General features: G+C 43.4%; 1 protein-coding gene across 1 annotated transcript; it reads right to left on the bottom strand.

Moving 5' to 3' along the window:
* Window positions 1-1,742: 1,742 nt before the first annotated feature.
* On the bottom strand, window positions 1,743-26,794 carry Mmd (monocyte to macrophage differentiation associated). Its single transcript, XM_051195124.1, has 7 exons — window positions 26,539-26,794; window positions 19,686-19,767; window positions 17,400-17,560; window positions 13,739-13,813; window positions 12,157-12,258; window positions 10,799-10,868; window positions 1,743-3,645 (listed from the first exon to the last, which is right to left on the bottom strand). The coding sequence occupies exons 1-7, from the start codon at window positions 26,562-26,564 to the stop codon at window positions 3,445-3,447; spliced, it is 717 nt and encodes a 238-aa protein (XP_051051081.1). The 5' UTR covers window positions 26,565-26,794; the 3' UTR covers window positions 1,743-3,444.
* Window positions 26,795-27,002: the final 208 nt, after the last annotated feature.

Here is a 27,002-nt window from a genome sequence, read left to right as displayed (position 1 = left end):
CAGCCGTTCAGAAGCACAGTAGACATGTGCAGGTCCTCTCTCAGGAAGATGATGTTGGTAGCAGTGTGGAGGTTGCTTGTTCCAAGAAGGTTCAGCAGGGACAGAGAAACAAATAAGTGTGGCTGCAGTAGTCTGAGGGCTAACTAGAGTTTTCTAGAGCATTGTGGGGCTTGGTGGGGAATGTTTAATGGAGGGGTGAGGAAAGAACAGATTGCTGCTGTGAAGACTGGTTGTAGGGAATGATGGGAAGAGAAATCAAAGATGGGTGAATTAGAGAGAGCTAATCTTTCAGGACAGCTTTAGACAGGAGACATTAAGGAGGTAGTACCAGGTAGATGGGCATGGGTGATAGCACCCTGGGGCTAAAGAACAGAGTTCCTGGAAATGACTTCAAAGTGCCATTGAAGGGTCATCAGGTGCTTACTGAGTCTCTCAACTGTATGGAAATTATTTTCTTTCCCATGTCCATGCTTGGTGAATGTTCAGGTCAAGTTCTTTGATTTCTGCCTGACTTTAGCAAGGCAGTGGTACATGGCAAAAGCAAGGTTTTGGAGCTGGGCTGACCCCCAGCCTTTCCTCCACAGAGGATGGAGCAGTCAGAACCAAGTCATCACCCTCTCTTACTGCCTGAAATACAGAGAGGGGCTAGGGGGGTATAGTAGCTCAGTGATAAAACACTTGTCTAACATGTAGGTATTCAGTTTGATCCCCAGCACCAGAAACAAAAGTCAAGAATTGTACCTAACACTTGAGTTGTGCTTAGGGTTATAGTTTAGTGTTGTCTAACCTAGCCCCTGGTCACCTGAAAGCTTTTAATCTGGATCATACAATGCATGACATAAGCTAAGCAAAAGTTGCCCTAGGCAAAGTCATACCTACAAACGTAACATTCAGGACTTAAGGTAGGAGGAAGAATATGACACAGGAGATGTTACATATACTGAAGAGGGAACAGTGACAGCAGCTTTAAAGGAAAGGCTTCCCTATAGACCCGGAGGGGAGTTTCATTTAAGCCTGAAAATGAGGGGAAGGAGAGACAGAAAGCAAGTACTCCAGTACTCTGCCTTAAGATGGTTGATGGGAGAAGGCTGGAAGGACCTCTTCAGAGAAGTTTTCTTTCAGAACTCCTTGAACAAATCCCCAATGAAGTCTCCAGACCAAACCCCAACAAAGGAGAAATTGAACTTTATACAACCTATTAGGGGCAGTTTCACATCAAGTGATTTAGTTCAGTGACAAAGAGCTCAGCAGAGCTAGGTGGGGGTTAGGAGCATAAATCAGGGACTAGTTAGACCATAGCACAGATAGCATCATAATGGAGAGACCTGCAGTAAGGTATGGGATGATGTTATCAAGCCATGGGGCTTGGCCTTTTACAAGTGACCATTGTCATCTTGGACACACACACAGTGTGTGTGTGTATGTAATATGATACGATCTCTCACTATGTAGCTGGAACTGGCCTCAAATCCTCCTGGCTCAGTTTCCTAAATGCTGAGTTTTCATGTGAGCATGAGCATACCAGGCAAGCAGGCAAACTGATAACACGTTGATTGGTGCTTGAGTTAGCTCTGGCAAGTCAGTATTTAGCAGGCAGATTAGAAAGTTAAAAATGAACGAGCCACTTTGTTTTCCTCTACATTCTGAGTTTTGGAAGACGACTACACAAATTACAAATGTGTGATACGCTCCAGCTCTCAAATACCAGCATGACTTTCAACCATATGCTCTAGACAATGGAGTCAACCCAAGTAACAACTTTATTCTAATCTACAGCACAAGTTTTTACATACATTTTAGTGGTTTTGACAGTGTTGCTTATGGGCAGACTTTAAATGAATCCACAAAAGTTAATACATTTAAAGTAAAATATACACAGTAAAACAACAGGCAGCTAAATGTTCAGGATCATGCATATAGAGTGGCCTGGCTGGTATTATCCTTGGTTACCCTTGCTTACTGAAGAAATCACCAGCAAGTATCCCATTCTTCTGTCTCCCTCAACAATTTACCCAAAACCAGAGCCTGAATATACACACAAAATAAACTTTCTTTTAAAATTACAATGGTACAGAATTACAATTAATAAAGTGTATCTTCAATCTGACAGCTCCATTGAGCAAGCCTATTTCTAGACAAACAGGTAATATTAATGTCTGGTCTAAAGGCAAGGTGATTTCATTTCTTTTAAACACCAAGAAAGATACACAACAAAGCAAGTAATACATCAATCTTAATATAAGACATTGAGAGAAAACTAAATATATAAATACCACTCCATTGAGTCATCATAAAACCATGGACTACTGATATAAGCTTCTACCTGTCAATCAAAGTTTTATATATGGTATGAAAAAGTATATTGAGAAATGCAGAGGAAAAGGCAGAAATGTGAATTTATGCATCTAGTCCCATAATTTAAAATGAATTATCAAACTGATACAATAAAGTTCAATGACTTAACCATGATGACTGAACTGTTGGCCACCAAAGTGACAGTACAACAATTCACCATAATTCAGAATGCTCATGAGAAGTGTCTGGCAGATAGCCAGCCCAACAATACTATTATAATATGCACAGGATCCTCCTCCGCTGTGGAAAGAGATCCTGGAGAAGACATGGTGAAGGCAAGAGGAAAGTGACATCATCTGAAAAAGTTGATGGTATCAAAATACTTTCTCATCCCTGGTGGACCACACCAGGTCAAGTATTACAACCTCACAGCAGCACTGAATTCAGGGTCAGAGATTGGCAGAAAGGTTTGGAAAACTGCAGGGTTTTTGTTTGTTTGTTTGTTTAATTGGCAAATTTTCCATACTTAATAAAACCATCAGAAGAGGTATGTTTGTTTGTGGAATGTTGACTGCTTGTTGCAAAACTTCACATGACCGAGGAACTGTGTGGGTGCATATCAATGGAATAGCTTTTTAAAAATTTACAAAACAACTAAAGCCTCTTTTTAAAAAATAACCATGTTATGTCAAGATGAAACATGGTAAAAAGTAGTGTTACATTTCCATGATTCTTTACACAATGAACGGGAAAAGCGATAGAAACAACTTTTGTTTTTCTTAAAAAGGAAGTTGTGTTACTGCACTGACTTTGAAAGCCTGGCCTAGTAATTTAGAAAAAATCACCTAGTAAAATCTGTAAAACAAAAATACAAAATTCTGGTTTGTAAACATCAGTTGGCCAAGTCTACCCAGAGTCCTTCATGATAATGGAATGGAATGAAGAATTAATTCACTACCTTATTTGTTGGTTGTGAGGAGGAAAACTCCAGGGCACAGCTTTTATACTTTCACAGTAATTAGATTTTAAAAAATTAAAGGAAGTCAGTGCAAGTTGCTCATTCTTCTTCCCTGTGCAACACTCAGCTCTTACCCCCACTCAAGTGCCTCAACTGAGATAATACTGATTTGAAGACATAGCACAGATCGGTCATAAATGCCGAATAAAGTCCGTGGGACTTCGGTAAAGGTACTTCCAAATGGCATAGTAGTGTACTGCAGCTGCTATGGCCACAAACAGGTGCCAGATGGCATGGGCAAATGGAATGATGCCATCGCTCTTGAAGAACACAACTCCCAAGCAGTAAATCAAACCCCCGCAGGCAAGCTCTTGAAGTCCGTCTGTGTTATTCTGTCAACAGAGGGAAAGGGAAAGGTTTGATATTAGTCCCATAAGACAAGGCTAAGAGATACCTTCATTCTCCCAAAGGAGTAAGAAGTATGCTATGAACAACACCCTAATATGGAAACATACAGAAACCCTAAAATGCCTCACCTCACCTGACCTGTAATACCCTTTGGAGCTGCAGGCAGGATTTGACCATTGGACACATTATAGGCTCCACAGGACAAAGTAGCAATTCTGCTCATTTAACTGTATATCTAAGCAGATTGTAATCACAGCTGGCCATAAAGTGCCTCCAAAGGCTGCATAATCCTCACTTCCCAGACTGCCCTTTGAAAGCTTCCTTCCATATGCCACAGGCCCAAGAAGCTAGTTTATAATTTTTATCTCAGCCAGGCTCGTTGCACGCCTTTGACCTCTCTAGTATCATCCACAATGATTGCTGTTTTAGATCTTTGCAGCATGTATGAATTTAGGGCATCTGTACTCCTGACATGGGACATGTCACACAGCCTGAGGAATTTCCTAATTTGCCTTGTGCTTCCAGGTGTATTTAAGAAAAGTCCTGTGTATTTGAGGTCAAAAACAAGAATTGTAAAGGCTCTCTTGAGAGATTCAAAGACCCAGGCCCACTGACTTGGATGGATGAGGTGATAAAGGCATTGTTAATGCAGGAGGCCCTGAAGGGGGAGTAGAAAGCCAAACCCAAACCAGAGTAAGAATGTAGATGCCCTAAAACAGTTGGGTGCTAATGGCAGCAGCTTTGGGACAAATCCATGTGACCCCAAGGTCCTAGGGGCCAAGTCAGGCAAAAGCAAGAGGAAATTCCAGTTTAGCCACTTGCTAGGCACGTGGGCCTAGGCAGGAGCAATGACAATAGCCTAGAGGGAGCTAAGTGCCTGGTGGTAGGACATAGGCCAGGTGTGATGATGAGCTGTTCACTTGAACCTCTGGGTTTTGTAGGATTAAAAGATTGGGGAGGCCCAGCTTTTCTTTACTGTTGGGTAAGAAGAGACCTCAACCAGATGTTAAAAACAAAAATAACAAAACAACAATGACAATAACAACAACAACAACAAAAACACCAAAACCACAAAGCAAAACAAAAAAAACAACAAAAAACCCCAAGCCAATTTACCACACACATGTATTAATTCATACAGGTTATAGAGCTACTAACACCCGTCTTTGTATGTACATTAGGAGCACTGATCTAGAATGATAAAGGCTGCCACAGATTCCTAGGGGAGCAGGAACCCCAAGTGGAAGTGCCACTCATGTAATACCACCCCGTTATTGGAGGGAAGGAGACTAAGATAAGAGAGTAACCTGACAAAGACCGGTCACCACTCGACTCTGTTCTCAGAGACACCATGATCTGAGTTTGGCCTGGTTTTAACACACTCCAGTCCTCTTTGTCCAGATAAGCTAGAGACCAAACCAAATATACCAATAAGTTGTTTTTAACACATTCTGCTAAGAGACAGTTCCTTGAAACACATTTACCTCATCAGACACTCAAAGACCAGAGCAGACCTAATTCTAGAGCCCGCCAAGTGTTGTCTTCTGTGGCTCACAAAATTTGTGCCTGATCTAAAACGGATGACAAGATGTTCCAGGTTTCTTGAAGCTTCTGTTTCCAAGAAACCTTATGCTTCCTGCTTAGTAGCTAAGCCTATACTTCAAATTCAGTTTGTGCAGGACCTGAAATGGACACTCAAAATGTTCTACAACTTTTCTTAAAAACATTTCCCTTCTTCCAGAGTTGTGTTCATATGTAAATACTACTACTTCCTAAATCCATGGAAAAGGTCTATACTCTTTTCTTCCTGGACAAAGCCACGGTCTTGTGTGCTGACTACAGATAACTGAATACCACAGATGTGGCACAGCCCTCTGTGGGCTCCAATCTTCTTCAACTGTCCTAGGTCCTCACAGAACTCGCGTAGACCACTGGTCAGAACCTCAATGTACTTTCCATCCTTACCACCCTTCTGTCAGTCAGGAACCTGCCTAGGATCTTGTACTGACCTGGATTCTGGAGAATGGTGATCATGTGTCCCACTCCATCCTCACTGAGCTCTCCAGTGTCTGCTTTCTTCATCACCACAAAAACATTACCTCCTCACCACACCCTTAAGGGCAGTGGTGGCTATTTTCTGCATCTCATTGACCTTAAGTGTTGAGTACTCACAAAATGTGCCAAAATTTCTCAGGGATCACTACCACTATGGCAGTGGCACAAACAGGTGTGAGGCTTCCGGAGGAAGATGCCATTGTTTCTTGTAACCTTGTATCCAACTGCATTGCTAAACACATTCTTCACATCTAGGACTTTTCTGCAAATACCTAATTCTATACAATGATGGCCATTTAGAGATAAGTCTGTTTCCTGTCCTTTGCCATTGGCATGCTTCTGTCTCTCTCATCTCTTACTGCATAACCAGGGCATCCGTTACAAACTGACTACAAGTAGTGAGGGTTATTGCCTTCTTATCCATCAGTGTCTTTTACCAAAAAAAAAAAAAAAAAAAAAAAAGTATCTGCTGCTGGTGGCATTTTCATTAGTGTCCTTTGTCAGATATGTGACGTTTCTAAGTTTGTGAAGACTTTTAGAATTATGGTTAAGTACTTGTCAAACACTTTCCCTCCATCTGTTGAGCTAACTGATCTTTCTCCTTGATTCTCTCAATGTGGCAAATTTCAATGGTTGATTTCTACCAACACTGCATTCCTACAGGAGATCTAACCTGGTCATGATTCTTTCTACATTCTCATGAAACTAGATTTGCTGATAATTCTGCTGGAGGCTTTTCTGTGTCCTGAATACTGGTTAGCAGGGTTCCTATAATATGCATTTGATTTGATTGGCCTTAAAAATGGACTAGGAGTGTCCCCTCCATTCCAGTTTTGTTTGTTTGATACCTCTGGCTGGCCCTGAACTTTTGATCTTTTTCTTTTACCTCCCAGGTACTGAAAATACAAAAACATTCCCCCTTACTGAGCTCAACTCCATTTGTGAATGTTTGTGTAGAGGTGTTATTATTCTGGTTCTAAGTATAAAATTTGCTAGGATGTATGAATAAAGCCACCAGGCTTTGGAAGTTTATTCATTTATTATTTGCAGGATGCTTCTAGCTATGCATTTGGTTTCCTTACATATTATTATAAGTAGTAAGTCAGATCTTTGGTTCTTCTTCAGTCTCTTGTTGGCAAAACTATTCAAGAAATGTGTTCAATTCATCCAAGTTGCAATATTTATTAATATCAAGTTGCTCACAATATCCCCCTCATCATCCTCTCGCAGCTGCAGGTTCCATGGTAATATTCTGTATTTCATGCATCATAATGGTATTTTCTGCTTACTCTACTTCTGGTTCATTCTACCTAAGTCTTGCTGATTGTAACCCTTTCAGAGAAAGAGCTTTTGGTTTCATTGATTTTTCTCTCCAGTTGTTGATCTCTCTAGGGATTGAACCGACCCGGGGCCTCCTACATGCCAAGTAAGCTTTATACCAGCAAGCCCTGTTCACAGCTCTCCAATTATTTCTTCACTGTTAGTTACCGTAGGCTTGTCTGACCCTTCCCATCTAAAGGTAGATACTTACACTACTAATTTAAAACTTTCTTCTTTTTTTAATACTATTACCCAGAGCTCTTCCAAGAAATAGAACTATGGAGAGCTGAGGAAGCTCTGAGTGTGTGTTATTAACATGAGCACAGACATGTAGTGGACACCAATGCCCCAGACTCATGACAACTGGCAGAACCTTTCTCTGGGTGAAGCTCAGAGGGATGACAAAGCATCACTTTGGTCCAAATACTAGTGTTTACCAAGGAATGCCCTATAGGATGCTCGAGAACTAGCAACTGTGGCCTCTTCCTTACAAATAACTGCAGAGACTGCTCCCCTACTGAGACCTCCTACCGAGGCTAGCTAAGTCCTCCTTCTCACGAACTACATAATAAACTCTCTGAGGTTTTTAGGCTAGGGAATTGGAAAAACACAGCCCACCTGATCTGGACTTTTCTGTATGTGTATCTCTTCTTTCTTCATTCCCTCATCATCCTAGCCAGGCTTCCAGAACGACTCTGTGCAGGACCAGGTGAAGAATCAGTAAGACATGTATATGTCTGACAAACATCTAGGTACCTGGGCCCGGTCAAGTGAAGTCAATTAACCTGCACACTCACAGAGGCATCTGAAGCACCACACGCCTTCCCATCACCGCTTGGGCTGCAGCCTACACACTGTCAGGTTGCATTTTCATTACGAGTCAATTCAAAGACCCTCGAGTTTATATAGAAGTTTGTTGTTCAGTCTTTAAATATGTGGGAGTCCTCTGTCTTTTGTGTGTGTATATATGTGTGTGTGTGGGGGGGAGGCAGTTTCAGTTCTTTAGCATCAAAGATTATTTTATAGTCTAGCATGTTAGCCGTCTATTGTGATCAAAAGAATTTGGATACTCACCTATTAGAATGTGAAGCCCTTCTTGGAGGAAGCAGGTTGCTGGGGGTGGGGTTGGGGGTAATGCCTCTTAAGGGTTTAGACTGTCCCTGGCTCCTTCTTAGCCATGTCTCTGTCTGCCATGAGGTGAGCCACCCTACTCACCACATGTTCCCTGCACAACGTGCCTGGCCATGCACCTGCCCACAACCAACAGTCAAGTGACTAAAGCCTCTGAAATTATGAACCAGAAATCCCCCCTCCCTTCATTTTTTGGTGTGGCTTTTTGGTTTGTTTGTTTGTTTTTGTTTTTTTGCTTTGTCAGTGATTAAAATAAAAAAAAACAATTAAGACATGGGTGCACAGAAACTCTGGCTCTAAAGTGACTCTGATCACCCAAAAACTGGAGACGTCTGATGTCTAGTGTGGTTTCAACACTTGGAATGGTAGGGATGCGACTCTTCCTGAAATGGGTGCTTCTGGAATCACCATTTTGCTCATTGCCTTCCAATGCCTATCCCCAGTGAGGGCTGGCAGAATTCTGCCCTGCACAAATCCAGCTTGATGCTTGGCCAAGCATACTCCTTTGCAGATTTCTGAAGGTGTCTCTCAGCAGCTCTCCCCCCTAGGTCCCTGCACCATGAACTGTCTCACAGCTGATTTCTGGGCAGACTGCTGCTCTCTGGGCTCTCCTTTAGTTGCTATTGGGAGTCTACAGGAAAACAATGGGGGGTGGGTAGAACACAAAGCTCAGTCTTCCTTCAAGCATCACAGTCCCACATTGTCTGTGCTTGATGCTAAAAAAAAACAGTGGCTTTAATTCACTACCTAGCTCTCAATGGCAGAAGGAGTAAATCTGAAATCCACGACTCACCAGCTCGGAGTGTTCATTCTTACATAACCCTTTGATCTGGACTCTGTCTAGATAATTATCTAATTACCAAGTCTCTAAAGACAGTGGCACTCTCCCCAAGGCGTGCTGTATCCTCTATTAGTAACACCTGCCTCATTCCAACCACTTCCTGGATCCTACTTGTCTTTCTGAATCAGCGTACCTATCACTTATTTTAGTACTTCGCTCTTACGTTCCCATAGTAACCTGAGTCGTCCCCTGAACACACCATCAAGAACATTATAAAATTTTATTGGTCTCCTATTGAACAGAAACTGTATCTGCCTGTTGGACCCCAAGTTCTGTGACAGCAGTGTGTGAATTATCCTGCTTCATTTTCATAAACATTAGTCACTTGCTATTATACCACCTATGAAAGGGCTGATTAAAGATTTGGGCTGGTAAAAATACCGGATAAACCTGCTTTTATGACTGCCAGAGGGAACTGACTTGAAATTCTGTTCTAATAATTAGTAACCAATCCACATACACTTTGCTTATATGGCTCTGGCTGTCCTGAATTACCCTCTAACGATAAAACAGCCATGGCCCATTTTCTCATTTCAGTCAGCTGATTCCCTCTTCTCTTTATTCTCTGGTGCCTTTACCGACTGAACTACATACACCTATGTATACACACACAGCACACATATACATCGATATATGTATTTATAGATGCAATGGTGCCAGGTACATCACCAAGCTCACATCTCAAGCCTATATATAATTTTTGACATTTTCACAAGCCCTATTTCTGGAATATTCAGGACCAGGTTTCAGCTCTGAGAGGCATTTTTTCCGAGGAGGACAGGCATTGGGGAGTGGAATTATGTTCTCACACTGTATGTAAAAACTTAGTATTGGCATCTTAAGTACAATCCTAACTCAGAGCAACAGAGAAAAAAAAGAGCTCAAACCAAACAAGCTGGCCTTCTCTAATTAACACAGTGGCTAGTGGCAGGTGTTGAACACAGGAACCAGCTATCAGAAGCAACCACCCTATCCAGGAGCACTAGATCAGATTGCATTGTATACTTTTGATTCAAGGTGAGAGATGTGCATAGATTTCTAAACAGTAATTCAACTCAAAAGACATTTTAAACTACACTACATGCAAGAGTCCACTAAAGATAACATAATACTTTTAAGTCCCCCCCAAGTTATTTTAAAGTTAAAAGTAAACAAACAGAAACAAAGGCCACTTTCCTTTCTTAGAGAGAGAGAGAATATTACTTAAATGAAAGAGTGAAGGGAACTGAAAATCATCCAATAGGATGCTAAAGCAAATCGTGCACATTTTCTTTTCTATTTTAAATTTGGAAATAAGAACTTTCTGATCTCAAACTTGTGATCTTTCTTCCTCAGCTGGGTAGGGACCAGAGCTGTAGGCCACCACAATCCTAAATCTTCAGATTTTATGAGTTGGGAATTCAGGTTTTCTTTCCTATAACAACTCTCCAATAGCCTCTTCCAGAGATTCAGGCTCAAAAACCTACATTATGTAACCTGAAATAGCCACTTCTTTATAGTCAACTAGTTTGACTAGACTCTTCTCTGGTAGAAGGGTGATGAATTAGTTGGGGTTGGGGGAATTAGACCCATCATCTAAAACAAACAAATACAGAATAAGCCTAACATAAACAGCTTCGCTAAGCCTTGGGTAGTACCTAGTGCAACCTGGTGGCAAGCTGCATTATCCACATAGGTTTCTCTATAGTTAATGGACACATCATAGATCTGAAAGACAAAACTATCCATCATTGCTTCAGCCTATCAGGAATTTAGAAGGAAGTAACTAAAATCATAAAGCTGTGTCTCACCATTGATGTCACCACCAAGGCTGGAGAAAATCCCATTGTGAGATAGAAGAAAAGTTCAACCACTTTATACCTGCAGGGACACAAGAGGAGTTCGATACACATTCCAGGGATGCTTAGATCATGCACATGCCAGCCTCCCCTTTCTTCACTTTGAAAGAAAAATAGAAGCTTTGAAACTAACTCAAAGAATTCAGTTCCCAGTAGGATACCACTGAGCTTCTCCCTAACATACCAAACTAGGTAACAATGAGGGAACATTTCTTCCAGGATGAAAAGGAAAGAAACTGACACAGGCCGCCTAGAACAGGTACACCGTCAAAGCTAGTTGTAATCTACTCCAGTACACTATTTTTCCCTTTCCCAGCTGGGGTTGGCCCACCACCAGTTCCTTCGAGAAATGGTGAGAATGGGCAGAAACACAGCTTTCTTCAGGGTTGGAGTAGCAGCCACAGTAAAGGATGTGTTTTCTGTTTCTCTTCCTTTTGCTGGTATATTTCCAGTCTCACCCCATCAGGCTGCAGGCCATCTGAGATCTCTAACTCCAGTGAAGGAAGAATGAATGGGCTGTCTTTACTTGCTATGCTGTCTGGAGGGCATCATCTGGGAGTGGGAACCCAAGAAGCACATGTCCCCTTGGATTGATATGCACTACGTAATACATTAAGCATTCATTACATTTAAAGGGTACTTGGAGTCAGGTGACTACCACAAGCTCAGCATCAATATGTCTATTTGGTATTCTTTATTTGGATATGGTTTAGGTGGCTGTGTTTGTAAACTTCGTGGGTATGGCTTCTGACATTCCAGGAGACACAATCTCACAGCCAAGTCCAAGTTCACTTTCTTTTGGCTCTTACTAAGAACGTCCCAAATGGTACATTTCAATATGCCTTTGTTTATATCACTCATACTTTTGACAACAGCTGTAAGTGGTTGGTTGGGGGGGGGGGACTGTGTCCAGTGTTAGCTTCTTTTCTTAAGTATTCTCCAGATTTCTATCTAGGTACGTTTTGTTCTGTGACACATAAAATCTGTTATCCTTGATCTCCATGGAAACTGGAAGAAGGTTATTTTCCATGTGAGATGTCTATGAAACAGATGGGATGGGGTAGCTTGCCTCAGGATGAGAAAGAAATGAGCCCAATGGCTCTAAAATGACTGGTTGTGTTGTCTTTCAACTCATCAGCAATAGTGAATACCAAATGGAGGTAAAGATTTACTAAAAGCAATATATTTTCTATTTATTTATGTATTTCTACTATTTTGAGGTACAAGCACAAAGGGACCTGAATTGTAACACAGGAATAATTTAGGCAGTTAACTGTTAAGCAATCAAATGGAAGTGATTTTTCTCTTACTTTTCATGGTAGAGAAATACATAAATGGTTCCTCCAGCTGCCATGAGCCAGATAAACCAACGCATATGAGATGCCAGGGGTCCAAGTTCACGGAGATTTAACCTACAAATGTAAATCACAACAAAGGGGTAAATGACAGGAATCCAGAGCCCATGCTCTCCTAGTCACAGCAAACAGTAAACAATGGGATAACAGCCCCGCAGCACAGCAAAGAGGCATTTGGGAAGTCTGGGTGAAATTAATCATCCAAAGGTAAGACTGTTGGTCAACTTTTAGTACTAGGAATAAAGCACAATTTAAAAATAGTACCAGCTGAAAACAGTCATGCCAGTATGCCTGTTGAGCCTGACTTTCCCTAGATGGGCCCACTGAAGCAAAGGCTGCTAGCTGTTTTATTTCTGACCAAGCTTCTGGAATGCTTACCAAGCTTATTGAGAACCCAGAATAAAACCCTGAACCAGGATTACATACCCACAGTAGAAACCTAATACACACATCTTTAGCAACCTCTGCCAAGACAGAGCATGAGGAGAACTCTAGCATGTGCTATGGGACGAGTCTTGTCACAGTTCATTATACCAGAATATCATGTGCCCTGGTGTATTAAGGATAAATAAGAAAAAAAAAAAAAGAGTTCAGTTTAGCTATAACTATAAAGTTAATATTCCCAAATGGAAAATTAACTACAGACATACCTAGGACTATATGGGAACAAATTCCCTACTCTGCGTGTGACAGTTCAGTTCACACTGAATTCTTGTTATGTATTTACTTAAATTGCAGCACAAAAGCTTTTAAGCATGCTTGCTCTTATATGAATCAGACCTATAATTTAGTGAAAGGTACCGGGGAGGCCTTGCACTTCTTTTTTATTCTAACAGATAATTATATTTCTTTTGAGTGACTGAGCCTGCATGAGCCAGATTCTAGAGGCCTGCTGCTTCTACTGACTACAGCAGTGGCCGGCTCAACAGGATGTTTAAAACTGGGCCAGGTCTTAATAGAGGGAAAGTAAAAGTTTCTCTAATTTTGGCTTTTAAAGCAACAAGAGGCTGCATTTGACCTGTGTCTGAGGGGCAGTAAGGTCAAGAGGACTGCACAGGAGACTAGATATTTTAAGCGGTCAACTAGTTTGGTTAGTTACTTAGCAAAAGAAATGAGAAATGTACAGATATACACCAGCTACTGGGTGAGCAGAAACAAACAGTATAAGTTACAAAAGGAAGCTTGCTTTTTTTCCTCGTATGTATTTACAGCATTTCCACTTGCCAAACTTCATTTTCAAATATTCCGAAAAGCAGCAGAGGTAGATGGAAAGAAGATGGAGGGGGAACAAGAGGCTGCTAGCTACACGCCAGTCCCCAGCACCTCTGAAATGATTCTGTGCCAGACAGTCCTCCCAAATGATGCAACCAAGTGAATCAAATTGGGTGGCGGTGGGGGGTGCAAGTGTGTGTGTGCACGGTGGGAGGGGCAGAGTACATGCAGGAGGGCTGCGGGGCAGGATGGGGAGGAAGCGAGGAAAGGAGGCGGACTTCTAATCTTTAGGATGCTCTTCCAGAGCCCGCGGAGTCTGTCTCACCATGGAGTGTAGGAAGCAGCAATGAAAAAATAGATGACCATCCGATCGCACATGTGGAAACAATGCTCCACTGTCCTGTGGGGGGAAGTCAACAGGTCAGGCAAATCTGTCAAGGCTTTTACACAGGGCTATCACCTTACAAGGCCACCATCTCCATGCTCCTTTTTTTCATGGCACTCGTAACTCGCCCTTCAAAGCTATGGCTCTCCCTTTTAATGACAGGGAGCCACAGTAAAAGCTTTACACTTTTAGGCTGTACATGCAACAGGCATGAGACAGCGCAGCCCCATGACACTCATGTGACAGGAGTCTTTGCCGACGTTTTCCTCTTCTTTTGGAAGATGAAAATTCTGTGAGGGCATATCCTTTCCCTAAACTTGTTTTTTTTTTTTTTTTTTTTTTTTTTTGACAATTTCACATACACATGTACCACACTCTGTCATACTCATTTCTCCATCTTTTACGGGCCCCAACTTCCCTCCCTTCCTTCTACTAGGTCCCTATCCCATTTTCAAGTCTTTTGTTTTTGGTAGCTTCACATTCTTGTTTTTTTTTTCCCCCAACATCTTTAACTTCAAGCATGCCAGGGTAGACAGTAAGTGGTAATAAGGGAAAAATCAGTAATTTAGGGCCAGCAATAACAACCGTAAATATGGTGATTTGCTGTGGAAGGGTAGCCATCACATTTCTAGATTAGCCCCGAGTCAAAACCAGGAAGTGTATATATAAAGACCTGACTCCCCGAGATCGACTCATAAAACGTCATGAAGACCCAATATTTTGCTGAGGTCATTTAAAATGATAAATGCAGGGGGCTGGAGGGATGGTTCAGCAGTTAAGGGTGCATACTGCTCTTCCACAGGATCTGCTCTTCCAAATGACCTGCATTCGGTTCCCAGCACTCATGTCAGGCAGCTCACAGCCACCTATAACCCCAGCTTCAGGGACTCTGATGTCCTCACATGGCCTCTGTCAGCACACACGCACACGGCATACATTAACACATGGACACACACATACATACAATTAATCTTTTAAAATTTGAATTAATAAATAAAAATATAAATACAGAGGATGGTCTTGTATTATTTTGTTTTGAGACAAGGTCTCATGTAGCCCAGGCTGGCCTGGAACTTTTTATATAGCTAAGGCTGAGCCTGAACTCTTGATCGTCTTGCCTATCCCTCTCAAAGTTCTGGGATTACAGGCCTGTGCTATCATGCCTGGCCCTACAACATTGCTTCGAGTCTGTTTGTGGTGTCTAGGATGTAAAAGCTACCATTTTGTGGTACTCAGCACTCAGCAGAGCCTCACTATATACACTGTTGGGCAAAGTAGATTGATAAGGATGTGTTAGTGAGTAAGTAAAAACTGTTATTTGTGAAGAAGCATGGTACGGAAGCTGCAGTTTACTGCCTGATAATCGAGTTGCAGGGCTAATGAAGCAAACGTCCAATCAAACTTTACAAACTCTAAGACTCACCCGGTACTAAAAGTAGTCATGGACTATTGGATGCAACATTCTACTCTGAAAGGGCTGGGAAGATAGGGTAGAGAAGGAAAGTGAAGAATTTTCATTCTTGTTTTGAACTCCTGAGATGATTTTGATTCCTAGCAAGGCTTGAGGACTTTCGAATTCTGCTTTCCAGACATGCTTAGGGCAGATATTCAAAGCAGCAGCTAGTCCTTGTGACACAGGTCTGTGACCTCAGCTACCATAGGGCTGAAGCGGGATGATATTAAGGTCAAGGTCTATCTGGGATACATGGAGATTTCAAGACTATCCTGAGTCTCAAATGTGATGTGTTCTCAAAATAAAAAGTAGAAAGAGGGCTGGGGATGTGCCGGGACTTCCTAGCATACATGAGATCCTAGGGTCAGTCCCAACACCACTTCTCCATGAGACAGAAAAGCTCCACTGGCCATCATTCTGACTCACGCTATCTCACAAGGGGAGCGCCTGAGCACACAGAACGCTCAATGTGGTAAATATAGGCTATGTTCTCAGTAGAGTACCCAGCACAAACTTGGACGTTGGCACTTTCCTTCTCTCTCCTAATTCTGACTTTGTTGGGCATTTAAAAATGAGTGATTGAATGCTGAGCAAAAAAAACAAAAACAAAAATCTACTTGTGGTTTGTGATTCTAGCAATGCTCTTTCAAGGTTTAAGAGAGTCTTGTTTCTATTATACCTTCTTCTCTAGCCTCTGCCAGGGAGGCCCCGAATACTGAAGCAGGCATCTACAACTCTTTATTGATTCAGAAATCTAGACATCAGAGCCAAGTGAGCTGAGGCAACCACAAGCATGAGACCGTGCCAAGGAGATAATGAAGTGCCCTGCCTGCAGACAGGCCTCTGGGTCCTGGGACTGTGTCCTGGGAAGCCAGCACAGGTACTTTTGTGGCTCTTCTATGAGTCTGTCCCACAGCGCCTTTGGGGTTCAACGCTGTGGCTTGCTTTTAATCCTAGGGAACTGTCCCGTTATAGGAAACAGTAGTAGAGAGCAAGCTTCATGCAGTATTTTACAGGACATGCTGAAAAAGGGACAAGGCTGGGTGAGAGTCCTCTCCCCAAACCTGCCTCCCGACTAGTAATGGGTTTTGTTGTTTGCTTTGTTTTGTCGAGACAAGAGTCCCACTCTGTAGCTCATTGGAACTCACTATGTACTCCAGGCTGGCTGCAAGCTCATGGCATTCCTCATGCACTGAAAGTCCTGGAATTGTAAGTATGAGTGCCATTGTTTGTGTCAGGGGAGACGGTCTTTTTTTTTTTTTTACATTTCTGATTTGAAGCCCAGTCTCATTTACATAGCTCAAGCTGGCCCTGGGCTTCTCATCTTCCCACTTCTTGCTGTGACTACAGTGACTACAGGCATGTGCCACCGTGCCCAGCTCAGTTTCATGCTCCTCTGAATCACCTGTCACCTGCTCCAAGCCTTGTGTTCTTCTGAAAATTGTTTTCCTCTTTGGGGTTTGACTACTCAAGCATTGACTGTTTTATTTGGTAAGCGCCGCCCACTTTCACATGTGCTGGCCTCCAGGCTAATAGTGACAGATACGAATACTCTCATCTTCTCATTGGTAGCCCAAGGACCATGATGTGGCTTGGAAAGTACCCTGCAGTTAATCTTCACTACCATGTATCTCCTGGTCACCTTGTCCTACATTCTATATTTATCAAATTACTTTCATATTTATTACCTTATTCACTTTATTGTATCACAACAACCTTACGAGGCAGCATAATAATCTTCAGTTTCATAATGAAGAAACTGGGACTCTTTGGGTGAGGTAGAATTACTTACTCAAGGTTAAATCCAGGAGGACTGGAGTGCAAAGTTCAATGTCCTTGTCAGGCCACAGCTATGGCTGCCCTGCATTTCTGGTATGCATGAACTAGAAACTAACTCTTAGGATTTTAGCTGCAGAGACCTAGAAAGCCAGCTAGGCTATTGCTTTCTTAGATACAAACAAGGCAGCTGGATGTCCAAAACTCTGTCCAACCCAAAGATAATGTCTAGAGTTAAGGGACAGCCCAAATCTTACAGGATAGGAAAAGGTCTGCACTTCACCCTCCTGACTAAACTGTAGTAGCCTGGGAATTGAGAACATGCTCAGTCAACTGCGTTGATATACACCACAAGTGCACTGTCCCATGTACCTTAAGTGGCTCTTTTTCCATGATACTATGTGAAACACTGTGGAAACGATGAAGAGGGCACAGAGGCCCACCCCGTAAATCCATGCTGTTATCTTTTCCCAGCAGTCATCAGACAGCCGATGGAGGAGGGCACTGCCCACAATGGCTGGAACAATGAGGAACTGGGAGGAAGGGAAAGAGAAATGAATACCTTGGTGTCTACAGAAACAAGACTTCCACTTTAAAAAAAAAAAAAAAAAAAGTACAGAGGTTTGCCAACTCTTAAGTTTTAAGGAAACATTTGTCTCCCTTGGATAATCAAAAGGAGAGGTAGATGTAGTTGTTGAGCTGGAAGCAGGTGTTCCTACTTCAGGGAACTGGGCCAACCAATGGGTGCACAAACAAGACACAACACTGCCCAACTGTTGCAAAATAGCTGTTCTTTATCCTAATTTCATTAAACAAGAGCATATTTCATTCTCCTCTCTAATCTGATACAGAGTAGGTATTTAAAGTATCCAAATATCAAGTATAATCTGGAATCCCCAGAGAGGTCCTGATTTCCAAACTTTCCACCCTGTCTGCAATCCCACTATTTAAGTAAAGGATACATGAGTGAATTAAGTCTATATTGTATTACATAAAACACCACACACACACACACACACCCAAATCAACTGTTGAATTAAAATGTCCTGGATTTTACTTTGAACTTGTTCATTTTATCTATTTGAGAGTGCCTGCAGAACAAAAGGGTTGGGGGGCTTTCATCGTTTTACATAGTGCATGATGAATAATCCATCCCTGAAGCCCAAAGTTTGAGGAAACCATAATCTCAGCATTCTGACGGGCCCTCCCTCCCTCCCTTTCTCCCTCCCCCTCTCATCCTCCCTTTTTCCTTTCCAAGCACTAAGAAGGTAAGGACTAATTTGAGCTCTGCCTTCTCTACCTCCTAAGTGATGTCACAACGGTCAGCTTCTGTGTTATATTTATACCCTAGACCCCAATTTCAGCATCAGATGACAGTTTTCAGTGGTCCAGTACAAGACAAGAGCAGGGACAGTAATAGTATTTTTTTCATAAAGAAAAACTTATCTGAAAAAAAAAATCCTTAGAGATTACACCTCATTTAGTCGTGTTGTGCGAAGGTATCTTCTCTGTTTATATTTGTTTGTTGTATTGTTGTGCTTTGATACAGACTGGCAGAGTACTTACTAGGTCTTCAAATTGCTAGCATGTATCCACACCCTTAAGAAATGGTGGCCATAGGTACTTTCTGTCTTTAGAAATATCATGGGTCTATAATACTCCTGAATATGTATATACTTATCTAGATCACTGTTGTAAAATATTAGCATGGAGTTTCTATTGGTTTTTACTAAACTGCCCTTTAAGCACCGTTTCTTCTGCAACTTGTGGAGGAGAGGTAAGGAGAATTCAGACCCATCCTACACAAATGTTATTTCTGAAGTAGGCTGTGCACCTGAACATCCACACCACCGCACTGGCCCAACCCCATCTGTAACTTAAGCCTCGTCTAAATACTCATCACCGAAGGAGCACGTTTATCACCTTCCCTACTTCTTGCTTTCAAAATAGCTCAGTCATGATTTTTCAAGTTCTCACAGAAAGAAGATTCCAAAGAGAACAGTAAAACCAAAGGTAAAGGAAATGTATACTGACAGGAAAATACGGCCACTAGGAAAGTGGAAAGATTTAGCCTGTCCCTGTCTCAGAGAATCATTTGGTGAAACAAAACAAAAAACACAAACAACGGTTGAGAGGTGGCAGTGCACACCTTTAATCCCAGGGAGGCAGAGGCAGGTGGATATCTGGGTTTGAGGCCAGCCTGGTCTACAGAGTGAGTTCCAGCACAGGCTCCAAAACTACAAGAAACCCTGTCTTGAAAAACAAAGAAAACTACAACCCAACAATAACAAACCCTCTCCTTTTTCAACAATGACTTGCCCTTGCCAAATCAGCCCAGAGCTAATTTCGTTCAAGGTGCCACAGCATCCATAAGCAAGCTTCTCTGTTGTCCCCTCACTAGGGCACTTAACTTCCTCCTATTCCTTTGAAGATGTATTGAGGCACACAGCCCAGGAGAACATGGGCTCCAGGTGAGTGTCCAGAGCACTCTCCATGCTCACAACTTGTAGATTCTGGTGGCATAACCCAGCATTGCCATTCAGGTACTCAAGGTCACAAGGCTGAGTAGTTCCAGTCACTTGTGTTGAAGTTACTAGAGGAGCCTTTTGTCCCACCAGAGCCCCGTGTAAAGGACAACGACAGAGAAGTTATACTCACTGCATGTGTGTAGCAATTAGCAGCATGTTCGTAGCAAGTTGGTTTGTAGCGGCCATTGGCTGGGGCCCGATGGTTCATGAAACTATGGAAACAGAGAAGCCATCATGTGAGACACATTAGGATCTGACCATGCTGGAAGCCTGCAGTGGTCATTCAGCCTCCTCTAAATGGAAAGGTTGCTGTTATCAACAAGAAAACCAAAGCCAGTAAAGAGGTGTCAACTTGGCCCACAGAACTGAATCTAAAGTAAACATCTAGTTTATTTGATTGAAACAGCCCTTGAGTTTGCTCAATAGATAAACCTCGTGCCAAGCAAAAGCAAACAGAAACCATATCAAACTCAGCTGTGCATCCCCAAATCAAAGGGGTGCTGCATAACCAAGTTTTCAATCTTAAAGGAAAGATTTATGCCCCTACCCCCCCCACTTTTGGTTATTGTCATTAAACAAAAGGGTGCACACTGCATTTGAAAGGTTTCTGCTTTCTCACTCAGGACATGCAAAGCTTTCTGTATGCAGATCTGTACAGCCTGCATCCCACATTAGAGGGCCTGCCGGACTAGTTTTCCTGTATTGTATTACCTGTTCTGGCACCAGGCAGCTTATTTGATACCTGGCTACGTCCAGGCCACCTAAACAAGGAGGCCCATTTTCACCTCCATTCTCCTGCAGTGAAAAGAGTTTGCTTCAAACACTGCACACATTATTAGTACTCGATGCGGTGGTTTTAACATACATACACACAGTTGCACAGATGCTCACAGCCCAGGCTTCCCTGAAAGCTAATTATCAGAAGGCTGAAAGCATGCATTCCAGAAGACTGCTGTTCTATTCTAGCAAGAGGGTGAGGATAGTTCTCTAAATCTAACCCCACGCTCACGCCAGGCTTGGGTGATGTCCGCATCATTCTGACTATTCTCTGGAGGCTAACACACACACACACACACACACACACACACACACACACACACACACACACACACGGTGAGAATAAAAGACCAAAGCAGTAGGCACAGAGAAACAAATGGGTAAAGGCCTTGACAGCTTTAAAATCCCAGTGTTCAACCTGTCAACATGTTCAGTACCCCCACCCCCAAAGAAACCTAAAACCAAACCAAATAAAAGGAAACAAACAAAAACAAAACGCCATTTTCTTTTTAATCCACATAGTCTGGAGGACACTTTTGTTTGCTAGTATCCAATCTGGCTGATTTGTAAACTTTTTTTTTTTTTTTTTTTAAACAAACGATAAACCAATATTCTCCCCTCCTCCCATTAGGAGGAACCTGGTTTCCTCAGATCCACCAATGAAAGACACAACAGGTAGTCCCCAAAGTCCAAACCCAAAGCAGGTTGGACATGAAATGGTGAAGACATTTCACTTGGACTTGACACTTAGCTAGACCCTAACTGAACTGATTGTGTCCACTGGCCGCTTGAAGAACAAATGAGCTGCCTAGGAGCTTCAGAATTTGTCCAAGCTATCCTAGAACTCAGATGTGCATGTCCCAGCCTTCTCTTCTTTCCCCTGGCAATCAATCCCCTAAATTATATCACTGATTTCCTATGGGATGAGAGCACTGTTATGTAGCTCCTATTAGCAAAAAGAAAAATAATTACACCCTGGGGAAGAATGCTTTCATACTGCCCCAAGCACCTGAGGACCTACCACATCCTCACCCTGAGAGGAAACAACTGAGCTCTGAGGCTCACACCCTACTAGGAATTTCAAAGGGTGGAGAATGAGCTTCGAAAATGTTCGAGGATGAAATGGAAAGAGTTCCATGTAGGGTGAAGTAGGAGCTGTCTACCCACCACCAGGCTGAAGACTAAAATAGCAACTTCTATCTCAAGCAGCCCCAGTCTAAAAATAGTCAGACCATTAACAGTGTGGGGGATAGACTTTCACATTTCCTCCTGCAAGCGAAGGAGCTGCATGGCATGGCCACATCTGCTAGGCTGCCCAGCCGAAAGAATTCAGATTAAAAATAAAGTGGGAGGGAGGAGAGATGGCTTAGTAGGTCAAGTATTTGCTATGCAAGCATGGAGAGAAGTTCAATCCTCAGTATGCATGTTTAAAAAAAAGCTAGCAAAGGTACATGCACCTGTTGTCTCAATGCTACAGAGATGGAGACAGGCAAATCCTCATCACTGGTCACTTAGCCTAGGTTACTTGGTAAGCTCCAGATTCAGTGAGCTACTCAGTCTCAAACACTAAAGTGACTGAAAAGGACACCTGTTGCTGGCCTCTGGCCTCCATGGGCATGCATACAGTACACGTGTGCACAGGAACACATATACACACACATCTCTGCATACACATGCAGAGGACAAAGAAAGAGGGAAGAAAAAAAAAAAGAAACAAGAAAAGGGGGAGGAGGGGAGAAGCTATAGAGAAAGATATTACTCCTTTGTGGCCAAGGTACCCTGTCCTGGTGGATGGATGAGTTTTATACTATAAATAAAGGGAAAAAACAACTATCGTGGGAGCATTTTACTGCCTGGGACTCAGAGAGAAAAGACAGCACAATTGTTCTGCTGGGAAATAATAATACAAATTTTCAGTTTCTCTCAATCTGCCAGAGTGCAGTCCAGCTTCCTCCTCCAAGTTTCTGAAGAAACCATTCCTGAGGCAAATAAACTCCTGTACCCTGAGCCTACTCTCTCCAAACCCCCAAAAGAATGAGAAAGGCTTACATATGAGAGGAAAAGGTCCCCCCATTTGTGGAAATCATCTCTACCTAATGGCTACTCAGTGCCCTGGGCAGAGGAGCGGGCATGCAGGGGTGCCCAACCTCCTGACACTATGACAAGATACTGTCAGCTACAGATATCTTAGGCCTCATTCACAGCTATCCTGAAACATACATATGTGGGCCATGGTCTGGACTGACACACCTGCAGGGGCTCTGATTTAGCTCTGTGTAGCAATCACATTTAACAAGGTGAGTGTGAAGCCAGACTTAGTCACTTCCTTTTTCAATATTTTCTTTTGCCTCTGGCTTTTGGGTTATTCTTATATGTTCTTTGCCCCACAGCAGAATTCCAAAGCAATGGAGGGAAAGAACAGTTCGTCACCAACCTTTACACATCATTAGCACACTAAATTCAGACCTAAGCACTGGCCTCTGCAAGTCTGCAACTCATCCAGCAGACATAGGACCACAGGCATAGGACCAAACACCACGAGTTCAGTCTCCCGTGTTCTCCACTCCCCAAGTCCAAATACTGTCAACAGTACTTTCAAAGTATATTCCAAATCAGCACACCACTGCAACTCCACAGTGCCCAACAGAAAACCAAACCTGCGCAACTTCTCCTACCTGTGAAATTGTAGCCTCATAACTGGCCTCGTTGCCTGTCCCAATACAGACTCTTCTCCACATGGCAGCTATAACTCTTTATTAAAAACAGACCATATCGTGCACCTCTATTTAAAACTATCTTTTAGCTTCCCCCAATGCCTAGGATAACACTTCAATGCATCCCCAATCCACAAGTCTTGGTAGCTACTCCCCATGCTCAAGACTTAAGGTGCCACCTTCTTGTCATATCGGCTTGAGGGCACTGGCTCTTTATTTCCCCTCAGAACATTACACTTGCTTCTCTTCCTTCAAGCTAACTCATGTCACTTGCTAAGAGATTTTCCAGACATCACCAAGTACCACTTAGGCCTTCCCACCCAAGCAGACTGCTTTCCATGACAGTAAGGATTCGGTTCCTAAACTTTTTTTTTTTTTTTTTTTTTTTTTAATTCTGTCTTTTCATACTAACACAAATCTATGAAGGTGGTCCTCACTATTTGATCTCCAGTTTAAAGCACAATGCTTACCTTTTGCTGAAGCTTAATAATTGTTGACTGGATGGATAAAGACACAGCCTTCACAGTGACAGAGATAACCCACAATCAATTTGGTTTTAGTGAGGACTGCACAGGTTCCATACAGAAGGGCAACAGGCAGCATTAGATCCAAAAGAACCCTGAGTCTGATGAACAGAAAACTCAAAGGCCAAGACAATGGGTATCCTCAAGGCCCCTTCAATGCCACTGAATGCTGCAACTTGAATTGACCCTGTGCACAGCACCCTGCTACAATGTCAGCTTCCCCTTAGGCTCCAGCATGGCATTTGTTCGGGCAGAGCCACCATTAGCAATGGCACCCTTGGAAATCACTAAAGGGAGAAGGAAGAGAGAAGGCCGCCCCATTCTGTGGTTCAAGACTCTAAGAACCGGTCCAAAAGAAACATTAGACACACTTTAGGCTTTGAATGAGATGCTCTTCCATGCACCTAATCTAAAGTCTAATCAGCAGGGTAGTCACAGCTGGGGCTGGGAGAGAACAGTCCTTTTCCAGTGGAGAGACAGAGAAGGTGAGACTGAACTCTGAGGTCTGCCTCTGCCCACCAGTATCACTCTGAGAAAGGACTTTGTTATTCTCTAAATGTATCTCCTTTTCCATTACTTGTAAGTTGAAAAACATGCAAGTACTGAGCCAGTTGCTGGCACAAACAGGCAGTAGTAATTGAATGGTAACAGTTACTATCACATACCAGATGTTAGAGAAGTGTGTGTGTGGGGGGGGGGGGCCGGGGCACATGCTTAGGTGTCTTCAGAGACTGGACTGAAAGGCATAAAGACACAAAATATGCTGCATCCCAGAGGAATTTTTTTCACATCCTGTCTTTTTTTTTTTTTTTTTTTTTTTTTTTTTTTAAGGAGCCACGATTGTTTTAACTGGTTCTTTACAATTTTCCTCCATATAACTGGCAGAAATCTAGAAGAAGATCCAAAGCCACAATAACCACTGAGTTTCCACTCTGAGTGGATCTGCAAGGTGTTCTTTTATCTAGGCATAAACTATGGTCTAGTGAACTGTTCGTCAACTGAGTCCCAACACAGGAAAAAGAACAGATTGTTCAAAGACAGAGTGTCATTCTCCCCTTCCCATAGCCCCGTGTAATTTACTGCACATAACTATGGTGAACACACGCCAAGAAGTTTAATGAACACAAAAATATGTGGAATACTGCTTTCAACATTTTAATGTGTGAATCATAATAATCAGGACCCCTCTAACATTACTTTGTATTTGAAGGCTTATTTTCAAGTCAAATTGATGCATATAAATAGCCTTTCAATCTAGACTATACTAGAAAGACAGCTAATGAAGGGATTGCGTCAATCAGAATCAAAGGAGACCTAGGGAACATCAAGACACAACTATTATTTGTGGAGTACAATAACATGTAACCACTCCAAAAGATAACACTCCAAAAGATAATTCCTGTGTTTTCTAATTTCTAAATAGGTAAAAGATTCCAAAATAGGATGAGAGCAAATTCTGCCCATCAAAGAGACTGCTCCATCAGCAGTCTTTTCTATTATAGAGCTCTTTGAGTGTTGGTGTAACATACAAAACCAGACACTTTCCTTCTTTTTATAGACTTATTCAAAGGGACAGAAAAGAAATATAAACACTTCATCGAAAAGGGAAGGGGTAATTTTACAGAACATAGCCACTGTTCTCTGAAAGCAGGAAACCCACAGACACGCAGAGAAAACCAAACCAAACAAACCACACACACATACACACTGGGCATGAGGAGCTTCACACATGTTACAGTCTCTCTTAAATCCATGGGGTTCTAAATAAGACCAAGTCCCTTTTGCCTTTGGCATGATTACAGAGTTCCGCTCCAAGAGTAGTTTCAAGTATTTAGCCACCATGTAACAAACAATATTCAAAAGGCAATCCAAATCTTCACGATGATCCCCTCTACTGATGTCAAAGACCACACTCATTCTTTGTATACTATAGTGGCTCCTTTACACTTTGGAGCTGGGAAGGAAGGAGATAAGCGTTATTAATGGGTGAGATGACCAGACAGGAAAACTAAATCCTCGGTTTACATTTTGAAACTAAAAAAAAAAAAAAAAAGACTACTTCAAACTCAATTTCACACATTTCTGCTTTTGGATTCCCCCGCACCTCACAGAAAGCTAGCCTGTTGGTGGTGAAAGACAGAACGGCTATGGCTGCCAGGCTCAGACAAAGGGATGGAGAGTTACCAGAAACCCGACGGGTGAACTTTCACCCACTTGAAAGAAACAGAAAAGCCCAGAGCCTTCTTTGGGAACAACAGGCCCGAGCCTTCATCTCATCATTTCTTCGGGACAAGGTACACAGAGAGAAGGGCCACCGTGCCCCTCCAGTTCTGGAGTCCCCACCACCTCTCCAGTATAGAGCAGCGGACCCACCTTCTGGTGGCTCCTCCTTGCTCCCCATTTCCTAAAAACAGGCGTCTCGGACAAGTCTCTCCACCTGATTGCTAACTTGCCCCTGCCAAAAGCCCCCAAATCACCCTACTGGGCTGTTAGCCTAGCCTGAGAACCCCTAGACCTGACACCATCGGGCGAAGCTGGATGCAGGGAAGTGTGCCTCAGCTTTCCTGTATCTAGGGCCAGTCACAGACAAAACACCTAAAACGCTCAGGCCAGACCCCTTACCGCATTGTAAGACAAATGTCGGCACCGGGTGTGGGAGAAGCCCCAAGACACCTCACACTGGGGTTTGTACAAGAATGTTTGCATAAGGCCCTGAGCGGACTCGAGGGACTCTGAGGCTGGGGTAAGGGGCTTGGAGCTAGCAGAAGCCATGTCTGGATGGGGAGCGCAAGGGGCAAGCTGGGTGTGCAAGCCGATGGAGGAGGCAAGGCAGACGCGGAGTTCCCGGGCACAGATCCTGAGCGGCTGGGACGAAGGGGATCACAAGACTGGGGGTCTTCCCGAGAGCCGGTCCGGGTTAGGGTTCGGGATTCCCCAGGATGGAGCACGCGCCCTGCAGCGTTCTCACCGCTGGAATCGATTCCTGAACCGCATTGATCCTCCGCTCCTCTGCGGGGGCCGGGAGCTCCGTCTCGTCTGCACCGGCGGCGGGGCGCGCGGGCCTCATGGGTTTGAGCTGCTCCCGAGGCCGCCGGCGTGCCAGGCGGGAGCCGCGCAGCTGGACAGGGCCGGAGTGGGCCACGCCGGGGGTCAGCACAGGGCCGGAGCCAGAGCAGGCGGCTGGGGGCGGGAGGGAGGCCGCTTAAACGGCCCCGGAGCCTCCCGCCTCCCGCCTCCCCAGCTCCTCCGCCCCCGGGTACCCGCGCCCCGCCCCGGAGCCAGGCTCCACCCCCCACCCGCTCAGCCTGCTGCGTGCACCCGCGGCCGCCTGCGCGTCACCGCGCCCAGTGGCCAATCAATACCCGGAGCGGCAAGCGGCTCTGCTGCCATTCATTTCCCCTGAAGCTCGGAAGGTGGGGCGGAACCTCGGGG

The sequence above is a fragment of the Phodopus roborovskii genome, unplaced genomic scaffold (genome assembly GCF_943737965.1).
Source record: "Phodopus roborovskii unplaced genomic scaffold, PHOROB, whole genome shotgun sequence".
Lineage (NCBI taxonomy): Eukaryota > Metazoa > Chordata > Mammalia > Rodentia > Cricetidae > Phodopus > Phodopus roborovskii.
The sequence above is the reverse complement of the archived record's forward strand: the minus strand, read 5'-3'. Positions and strand labels throughout refer to the sequence as shown.

Excerpts from the sequence above, each read along its gene's own strand:
- Mmd (XM_051195124.1), bottom strand. The coding sequence starts at position 26,564 with ATGCGGTTCAGGAATCGATTCCAGCG. Across the intron at positions 19,768-26,538 it reads TTCAGGAATCGATTCCAGCG|TTTCATGAACCATCGGGCCC; the intron begins GTGAGAACGCTG and ends CTGTTTCCATAG. Across the intron at positions 17,561-19,685 it reads CTAATTGCTACACACATGCA|TTCCTCATTGTTCCAGCCAT; the intron begins GTGAGTATAACT and ends CCTTCCTCCCAG.